We start from the raw sequence: 10,892 nt of genomic DNA, 5'->3' as shown, positions 1-10,892 counted from the left end.
ATTGCAAAACTGGTTAGGTTAGGGTTTAAGACGCGGTATAGCTAAGTTTATAAGCATATTCAGCAGTTGGCCTAATTAAAGATACGGACGATAGACATTGACCAGTGAACTACATTCATTGTGCTTGTAAAGTACAATCCACCTCATTGGTCAAATATTAGTCTCCTCTAGATAGAGTATAGGCCGTCCATACGTCCATACACCATAGGTTCTCGAATGTAAAGATTCAGGCTAATTAAAACTCGATTATGTATATCAATTTATACTTGAGATGCAGGTGTTTTAATCAGTCCACGTAAAAGGCAGTATACACAATAAAATACTGTGTGTGGTTGTATTTAGTAGGTAATTGGTATATGAATGTTTTGCAATCAGTTTGCTGCCAAGGTAAAACGTAGTTTCTACATTTAATTAGCAAAGTATGTGTTGCCTTTTGCCTTGAAGACCAGACTAGACAATTAGTTGCGTGCCGAATTATGCATGACACTGAGAATGAACTTAAACCTACTCCGAGACAATCGCTTGACGTTATTGACATGAATAGAAACGATGATTGTGACTTTTTCGACTCTAATGCGTCTTAATAGGTAATATTGACATGAATAGAAACGATTACGGTGACTTTTTCGACTCTAATGCGTCTTAATAGGCAAAATATTCCTGAAGTTTATCCTTCCGTTGGCTTGCAAACAATGTCTTTTGAATCTGTAAAGCCATTAATCATACTGTCATTTTAATATCACCAAACCATTTCAATACACTGCAAAATTGGAAAAACTAAGAATCACGTGTCTAGCGATGCCGACATTATTATTCCAGGCAATCTAGCTGTTTTTGACTCTACTTCAAACTAATTGCAATATAATATTTATTAACTACGTACATTTTTATGATGTCCATAGAACACAATACTAAAAGTCTTCAAATATTCCAGCAGGGGAAAGGGGGTATACTTTGCATAAAACCAAAATGAGAACCCGGGCCTCTGACTATGGGAAACTTGGGGCTAATATGGCACCTAGCAGTAACTACCCATTTTCGCAAAATTGCCGTGCAAAATTGTTGATTTTCTGATGGATAATCAGGCTGCTGCACGTATTCCTATGTTTAGAGCTCAAAGGACATTCGAAAGGTCGCATTAGACCCAATGATTCAACAGTGGTTGTAACCTTAAAGTTTTCTTTGAAGAAAACGGTGTAATGATAATTCCCGACTTATCAACCATTTTAAGCGACTTCTGATAATTGAACAGTTTTTTTAGTCTTCGATGGATCTGTGAATATAAGTTGCTCTTATTAATTTCTGAAATATATTTTGAGTAAAAAAGTAACAAAACATAATTTCTATGTAAAATTATACAGGGTGTGATTTAATAGTAACACAACATAATTTCTGCTATTTTAAATGTAGGACATACACATACAGGGTGTCCCAGAAAAAATTACCGAGTAAATAAAATTGAACGTAAGTCGAGAAGTAGACATCAGAATCAAAACATTTAAACTATAACGCATAGCCTATTTTATTGTGCATCGCGTACGAAAATTTGATTTGATTCGGTTGACTGTCGGTTAGTCCTTCAAGGAGGACCACGCTCCATTTAGTACGATAGTCCACGCCGTCAGGCGTGGGTCCTTCTACATTAGACATATCCTTCCCGGAAAGTCGGGGGAAATGTCAAACTGATTAACCACGCCTACTGACAGCTACTAATGATATTCAGCCAATCCGATTGACTGGATATCATCAATAACTGTCATCGTAGGTGTGGCTTGCCTACCTGCTACCAGAACACTAGCTTCTAGCTTGGGGTTGACACAAGTATTGCGTAACAAAATTGATTATTAATCCTCTTCAGTTGATATAATTATGTTAATGCTATTATAATACTCGGTTTTCTTCTTACCCTCAGTTCACTGACCTGTAGGTTGCACACAATCAGTTCCTTTAATATTGTCCTGGTTAACCACGATTCGTTACTATTTTTATATAGAGGTTGTGCTTGAAATTATTGATTGGCTTCAAACAAAGGATTTGAACCGGTGTCCTTCACCGTGATCATGGGGCTGTGCAGTCCATTTAATCAAATGTTGTCATCAACCTATTTGATCGTAGTGCATTTTGTTATGTGTGTGAGACAAACTGTCTCGGTAGATTGCAATCATGCTTTTGTTGAATGGATTTGAGTAGTCCGCCATATTTACGATATATGATACGTCATATGCACAGGCCTATTCGTTTAACATGTTTAAGAAAAATATAGAAATGGAGGGTACACGCTTTATAAAAACTTTGGGTTTCACTCATTTATTTACTTTAATTCCTTTTCGTGAAAATAATAAGTTCAGCAAGTTCTTTCTTTCTTTCTTTCTTCCTTTTTTTTCTTTCTTTCTTTCTTTATTTAATACGGGCCTATAGTTGTATTTATTTCGTTTATTATCATTTATGTTTTATTATTAATGTGTATTCATTAATTATTCGTTAATATATTTATTTCTATTCATCAGTATTTGTTTTATTATTCATTTATTTATTTTCTATTCGTTTATTGATTTATATATTGCCGTTTATCAGGCTTATGGTTTTTATTTATTTTATTCGAATTATTTGTTGATTTATTTATCCATTTATTTATTTAAAGAAAATATTTATTTAATATTTATTTACATTAAATTTATATTATTTTATAATATCCCCCCGCTAAACTGAAAATCGATAATATGACATCATCGAACTTTTGGTTTGTTCCCTAAATAATATAGCTTATATCGAGAAATCATGATTTCTTTCATTTTTGCTTGCTTACTTTTTTGTTTAGAGATTTTTAGATCAAAGACTAATCATATCAGAACCAGAGAATTAAAATTGCTCGAATTGCCATTCCATTTGATGATTTATCAGTCATTAATTAATGAATATCATGCATATGAATTATAAACGAATGCAATATGTAATTAAATTAACGAATGAATGATTGGTAGATTGGTTGATTGAGAGACTGATTAATTTGATATTGATACATTTATGATCGGTCAATAACTATTTGGCTGACTGATTGAGATTGCCAGATCTAACACTATGGACCACAATGGCCCCATCCCAATGACATAGTTCAATAACCTCAATTAAATACTCAAAAGTGCAAATTTGACCTCAAGTTGCAGATTATGAGTTTGTAGGCCTACCCAAATTTTCAAAGGTCATTCAATGAATATACAAATGCATTGGGGTTAAAGAATTGTGCGCTTATTAGATGAGCATGTAGTCCATGGAGACTGATTATAAATTGAGTGGTTGCTTGACTCGATTACTTGATTTAATTGATATTGACAATGTAATTTGTTAATAATTGATCGATTGATCAAGGGAATGATTATTGATTGATGCTTGATGAGTAGTTCAAATTTAATTAATTAATTAATAACTATACTATGCATCGATGACATTTTTTAGTGAATTTGGCGCATGTTTAATTTTTGCCCCCTATATGACTAGCATGTAGGGTGTTTGAGGGTCTTTTTTGAGGGTCACGGAATTCTTATGGTAGACAAAACTTTTGAATTCAGCATACCCGAAATAAACAGAACAATTTGGTTGTCAGCTTTTACGCGAACTTGCCGCTTGATGATTAAATAAGCACATTTCGAAATAGAACCAGACTAATATAATAACACTGATTTTACAAAATAAATCAATATGATTAATGATATCACGATTTAGGCCTACACTGGTCTATCGAAACCCAGCAACTTCAAAAGTGTGAAGTGTTTTGATCCATGCAATCTCAAAATCAATCGATTGAGATGACTAGCGTACTCGTCTCAGTTACATAACAGATGCGGTTAAATGATGGGCGGAGTTACCAACCATATTTGGAGTTATTACGTTGTCATTAACTGGGTTGGTTCAGGTCACTGCTTATGGTAATTCGAGTACGCTGCTGGGGGTTGAGCACCAATCTATAAGGACCAACGCCTGACGGCGTTGATTATAGTGCTAAATATTGCGTTGGTCCTGTATGGACTACTGTCGGTGGGTGACAGGCTTAAAAGTCACAGGAGTGACTAAAAGGATGTGCACGTATAAGCCAGGTCACAGGGGTAAGTGATGCGTCTAGTGCGTATGTAGTTGTAGTTGTAGAAGTAGTTGTAGATGCATGCTCCCTCCTTCTTTCCCCTGGCTGTCTAGTTCTTTTTCTCTTCCTTCTTTTATCTAGTAGCATAACTCTCAACCTCTGATCAATTGCGACCGAAGCCGCTGGCTAGCCTTCGGGTGAAAAGAAGAGCCGAGTGTGTAAGTCTCTTCTCGCCAGTACATAGCCTCTCCTTACTCAAGACTCCTACATGGCCTCCCAGCGGTCACCGATGGTAACTGGTCATCTTGCGATTTCCAGGCTAGCATGTAGGGGATCTCGGAGCAGCTAAGGGCCCCAGAGGTGCAGTACGTATGGCCCACCAGCGAGTGGACACGCCCTGGTACTCACCATCCTTAGCCACTGATTGAAACATGACAGTGTGAGTGGAGGAAACCTTTTAGATTCAACAGTCTCTGTTAAGGTTCAACAGTCATCGTGTTTCCGTGGGAGAGGCGATCCACCCTTTAACTAGTGGACCTCGGCTGCTACCCACCTGCCCAATAAGCAGGAAACTGTCTCGGCTCCATTTATGGACCGGGGAAGCTGCGAATGGCCCAGCAAGCCTGCAGCTGATAAACTACCGCTCAAAGTAAACAAAGGAAATGTAAACGGACGGATTCAAATGGAAAACGACACGGAACTGTTAAAAGACAACGAAATAGCCCAACGACTAGGACTGCAACATGGAATGTCAGTGGAATTGGACAGAAGGAACCAGAGATTGTTGAAACAATGCAGAGGTATAGCATCTCAATCATGGGAATATCTTATACAAGACTTAAAGGAAAAGGCATGAAGGAATCGCACAACGACTATGTACTCATCTGGTCTGGAGTGGACAAGAACAAAAGAGCCGTCCATGGAGTGGGTTTCTACCTACACCCAGAATTAGCTAAGAACATTATGGAAGTTGACTACATATCCGAAAGAATAATCAGACTCAGAATACAACAAGAGAAAGAGGTTACAACATACATCCAAGTGTATGCTCCATGCAATGATTCCTACTCAGATGAAGACAAGGATACATTCTTTGAAGAGTTATCTGATGTTATAAACAGTACAAAGAATCAGGATATGCTGGTGGTAATGGGAGACATGAATGGACACGTGGGAAGTGAACGGTCACCACGGTTGTTTGATGTGATCATTTATTAGTTTTTCAAACAAAACATTATGTACAACCCAATTTTAGGCTTAAACAGCTTAAAGTGGTATCATGATATTGTATACATATGCTTTTGAACCATTTTCAACTCTAATTTCCCCTTATTTACAACATTATTCACTTTCACAGCAATTTTTAAAGCTTTCTCGGATATAAAATGTATCTATTTATGACAAGATTGGTGGCGCTATTTAGATACTGGAAATTACTCTTTCAGGGTTTTAATACAAATAATTCCTTTTATTTTTTGATGAAATATGTTTATAAAATTGCTTTGTTACTTGTTTCACCTATTCCATCTGTTTTAATGACAGTATTGATTACCTACCCCTTGCAAATTAAGAAATACGATTTATGATAAATAGCGCCACCTATAGTTTGCATTTACTTAATAATGAAGCCAATTCTATATACATCAAACAACCGTGTCACCTTGGGAAGATTACCTAGGACCCCACAGTGCACCAAACACAAGTCGGAACTACAATGGACAACTCATCTTGGAACTTTGTGCCCAACATGATCTCTTTGTCACAAACACATTCTTCCAACATAGGAGTAGCCAAATATTCACATGGTACAAGTGGAATGACCTCACCAAAGCTTCTCAGCTTGACTTCATCCTCATTAAAAAGACAGATCGATGCAAAGTGAATGACTCTAAAGCAATGCCAAACATCCACATAGATACTGATCACAGACCAGTCATGATGGAAACAAGTGCCAGGAGAAGACCACGGCCAAATAAAAGGCAGCAACCTGAGACAATAAACCTCAGAAAATTAGCAGAAGAACCAGTGAAGGCAGCCATCGAACAACAGATGGATCAGCTATTCCAAAAACTACCAGATCAGGAAGGAAATACAGAAGAAGAGTGGACATGGTTCAAAGATGCTCTAACAGACACCCTTAAAGCAAACTGTGGGACTAAGAAAAGAAAAACAGGACAAGTGAAAGGGACATCCTGGTGGAATGACACGGTCAAAGCAGCAACCAAAGAGAAGAAAAGACTCTTCAAGAAATGGTCCAAAAGCAACCTGGAAGCAGACTACAACGAGTACAGGGAAGCCCGGCGTAACTGCAAGAAGACTATCAAAGAAGCCAAAGACCAGTCTTGGAAAACATATGGGGAAGATCTGGCAGAAAAATCAAGTAGCTCAAGCAGAGAGTTCTTTAGAGCAGTTAAAGCCTACAAACAGCGGGACGAGCCTTTTGACCCAACCGCCATCATAAACGACAAGGATGGAAACCCCCTCACAGACAGCTGCAAAATCACCAACAGATGGGGAGAATACTTCGAAGATTTGCTCAACCCAAGCGGTGATGGTGACAGACAACAGCAGCAGCCCTTCCATCCTCGGTTCCAAGAGGAAGTTGATCCACCCATACTCCAGGAGGAAGTCAGAAATGCCATTAAAACCAGTCCCGAAAACAAGGCAGCTGGAATTGATGACATCACAACAGAAGCCATACGTGCTTGTGGAGATACAGGAGTCAAATGGTTGACAAGAGTGTTCAACAGGGCTTGGGAGGAGCGAGCTGTACCCGATGACTGGCAACGTGCAATAATTGTCCCCATCTGGAAGAAAAAGGGAGTAAAAGAGATTGTAGCAAATATAGAGGAATCTCTCTGCTCAGCCATACTGGGAAGATTTATGGAAAGATCTTAGAGAAACGAATACGACCAGTTGTTGAACATCAGCTGAGCGAAGCGCAGTTTGGGTTCAGGAAGAACAGAGGGTGCACTGATGCCATATTTGCTCTGAGACAGCTGTGTGAAAGGAGTATTGAGTACAACCAAGATCTGTACACTATATTCATAGACCAAGAAAAGGCGTTTGATCGAGTAATAATAATAATAATATAATAATAATAAAATGCATTTATAAAGCGCATAAAACTAAAAGGTCACTATGCGCTGAACAACTTAATTACACTTAACTTACACTACAAAAGCATGAAAGAGCAAAATATAAAACAGCAAACAAAATAAACGAAAATGATTTTAAAACCAACAGCCTCAGGAAACGAGCAAATGACACAGGAGGAATGAAGCAGTGGATTAAAAGCATTAACAGCATGGCAAGATTTAAAAAAAACCCAGCAACAATAATTGTAAAAACAGCAATTTTTGATTTAAAAAATTGGTAAGCAATATATACAACCAATATAATAATATACACAATTAAATCAAGTTCAAAAAACAGGAGCTGCAACAGACAAGCGGAAGACATCGGCAAGAGTTGTTATTAAGTGCCATACACAGATTTAAAAAGGTGAGTCTTCATGCGCGATTTGAGTTGTGCTGTAGTGGCAGAGTTTCGGACGGAATCCGGGAGGAATTCCAGAACTTGGGCGCTACAACCGAGAAGCACCTTCCGTATGTTACAGTCTTGCTGGGAATTTCAGACAGCAGATTGCGTGACGCAGATCTCAAGGTCCTTGATGGAATGTAGCGCGACACAAGATTAGAGAGATATGCGGAAGCTTCACCGTTGAGTATCTTGAATGTCAACAGAAGAATTTTATAAACAATCCTTTCTCTTACTGGAAGCCAGTGGAGTTTGTACAAGACAGGGGTTATATGGTCTGATTTCCTGGTGAGGGTTACTACACGGGCAGCCATGTTTTGGACACGCTGTAGTTTGGCGATATCCTTATCGGGTAGACCAACAAGAATACTATTACAGTTGTCTAACCTGGAAGTGACGAACGCATGCACTAATTTCTCTGTATTGTCCGAATCTAGGTAACGCCGAAGTTTGCCGATCCTGTGAATTGCATATGATGCACGGCGACAAATGTCATTTACGTGGCTGACCATTTTGAGATTTTCGTCGAACAACACGCCTAAGTCGCGAACTTCCGGAGATGAAGCAATAGTTGCATTGCCGATGGTAATGGAGATATCCTCAGGCACAGATCTTGCATAGCGTGATTTGACATGCAGAAGTTCTGTTTTAGAGTCATTCATCATGAGCTTGTTCTCAGTCAGCCATGAGTGGATGTCACGTATACAGTCCTCTAGCTTCGATAACATGCTAGTGCGATCACTGGGCTTGATTAGCACATACAACTGCGTGTCATCGGCGTATGACATGCTGCAAAGATTATGGCCATTAATAATGTCTTCAATTGGAGCAGAGTATGCAATAAACATCTCGGGGCCAACGACAGAGCCTTGCGGCATGCCCCAATCGATGGTCATAGGATCAGATTGTTCGCCGTCGATAAGCACAGATTGCTGTCTATTGTCCAGATAGGAAGCAAACCATTTATGAACTGTACCTTTGACACCGTATCTCTCATGTAGTCGACGCAGCAAGATGTTGTGATCGACAGTGTCGAAAGCCGCGGACATATCCAATAAGACTAATACAGCCTCACCGTGGGTATCAACAGCTTGGAGCAAGTCATTGTTGACTCTGACAAGGGCAGTTTCAACGCTGTGATACTTTCGATATGCCGATTGATTTTTGGTGTACAAGTTATTGTTCATCATGTATGACTGGAATTGAGAAATAGCAGCACGTTCGACGATCTTTCCCAGAAAAGGCAAATTTGAGACAGGTCGAAAGTTTTTCATTTCTTCAACATCAAGACCTGCTTTCTTAAGCAGTGGCGTGACAAGGGCTCGTTTTAGGCAATCTGGGAAAACCCCTGACTGCAGCGATTCGTTGACAATGGTGGTAATATGAGGAAGCAATTCAGCAAGAACATCCTTGGTAAGGCACGCTGGTAACGGGTCTAGAGAGCATGTCTTAATCTGCGAACACTTGATGATCTTTAGTACTTCCTCACATGTAAGCGGTTGGAAATCGCTCAAATAGCTCTCACAATAACGCTTATCGCTGATATTGACTGAAATTGTAGATGGAGTAGCCAAGTCCAGTGCAAAACGGATTTTTTTGATCTTTTCATCAAAAAACTTGCAGAATGTATTGGCAAGATCCTTCTTAGAAGTATGCGATGGAAGGGCATTAGATGGTTTGTAAACCGACAATCTGTTCACCAGACGAAACATTTGTTTGGTGTCACAACCAGATATTTGATCACAATAGTAATCCCGTTTGGCACTGTGGAGGTCATTCTTATATTGGCGACACTTTTCGCGATGGATTTCTTTGTCAACAGTCAATCGCGATTTCAGCCACTTGCGTTCCGCTTGTCTTTTCTCTGTCTTAGCCCTACGTAGAGACTCAGTGTACCACGGTGCCTTTGGTCTTAGAGACACTTCACGCGTTTTCTCAGGAGCATGAGCATCAATTAGTGCACGAAGCGTAGAGTCGTAAGATAAAACCATGGCATTCACGTCACTTGATTGATCTAAATCCAAGCAGTCGGAAACCTCTTTACGGAGAGTTTCCATGTTGATTTCACGAAGTTTCCGGGATTTGATAACACGTTTAGATGTTTCAGGTCGCGAAATCATGACATCAGATATCACCGCAGCGTGGTCAGATGGAAGTCCCCACTGAACATACGTATTGAATACATAATCATAGTGAAGGTCACGGGTAATCAGAAGATCGAGCATGTGTCCTTTGATGTGTGTTGGTTCTGTAACATGCTGAGTTAAACCCGCGGACTGTAAGATGTCATTCATTGTTCTGGTCCCAAGATCATCTGGGACATCCATATGAATGTTGAAATCGCCTGTGATTATCAGATGTTCGGAGGCACCAGCAGTAGATTCAAGTAGACAAGAAAAGTCACTGAAAAACTGCTTTGTAAGATTGGCTGATCCAGAACGATATATAACAATCAAGTTAACGACATCTTTTAGGCCGTTAGAGATGGATAACTCAAGGCATTCAAACGAACTGTACTTGTGTGGTGTAGTTTTGACGCCATACCCTTTGCGTAAGATGACACATATACCGCCACCGCTCTTTCCAGATCTGGGCAAATAGTGGATTTGATGGTCAGGAAGAGTATTTGTAATATCAGCAAGAAATGTATGATCACGCTCATCACCCTTCCACCATGCTTCAGTTATGGCAAGGATGTCCAACTTCTCATTTAAGATAAAATCACACACATCTGCAGCTTTTTCGATAACCGATTGACCATTCCATGTCGCAATACGACTTTTTAGAACAGGTTTTGATTTACTTATTTGAGCGCCCGTTTCAAGTTTAATAGTGACCAACTCCTTAGGACGATATTGTTCAGATTGAAATTGCTTGACCGGACGATTATTAATACACACAGGAATATATCGTTGTTTTCCTTTACCGGCTCTACATCCTCTACGAGTTTGTTTGGCAATTTTCAGTTCTTTCAATAGATCCCATACAGGTTGCTTTATTCTACAACTTTTGTTCTTAATCACCGTCTTGCGTAATGAGTAGAGTGATTCACTACCATACATGAAAGGTCTCATAATGTCAGTGAACTGAGATCAATTTTGATCGATGATTTCATTCACACACAGTTCAGCGTTGTACAGAATACTATAGCATAACATACCATATGAAAAATGAATTCGAAGCCGAAAAACGTATTTTACCACGCAATTTTGTAGCTTTCACAATATAAAATGGAGCATTATAACGACTATTACTCACATAAGTCCATATGAAAAAT

General features: G+C 39.1%; 1 protein-coding gene across 1 annotated transcript; it reads left to right on the top strand.

Moving 5' to 3' along the window:
• Nucleotides 1–4,891: 4,891 nt before the first annotated feature.
• Nucleotides 4,892–6,973, top strand: LOC140172531 (uncharacterized). The gene is made up of 2 exons (XM_072195679.1): nt 4,892–5,252; nt 5,745–6,973. Exons 1-2 carry the CDS (start codon nt 4,892–4,894, stop codon nt 6,971–6,973), a joined length of 1,590 nt encoding a protein of 529 aa, XP_072051780.1.
• Nucleotides 6,974–10,892: the final 3,919 nt, after the last annotated feature.

Source organism: Amphiura filiformis, chromosome 2 (genome assembly GCF_039555335.1).
Source record: "Amphiura filiformis chromosome 2, Afil_fr2py, whole genome shotgun sequence".
Classification (NCBI taxonomy): Eukaryota; Metazoa; Echinodermata; class Ophiuroidea; order Amphilepidida; family Amphiuridae; genus Amphiura; species Amphiura filiformis.
Note: the sequence above shows the minus strand (reverse complement) of the source record. Positions and strands in the feature narration are given on the sequence as shown.

What these genes read in the sequence shown, in the direction of transcription:
- LOC140172531 (XM_072195679.1), top strand. Translation starts at nt 4,892, where the DNA reads ATGGGAATATCTTATACAAGACTTAAAGGAAAAGGCATGAAGGAATCG. An exon ending in CATGAATGGACACGTGGGAA is followed by an intron (nt 5,253 to 5,744) that starts GTGAACGGTCAC and finishes CACCTTGGGAAG; the next exon opens with ATTACCTAGGACCCCACAGT.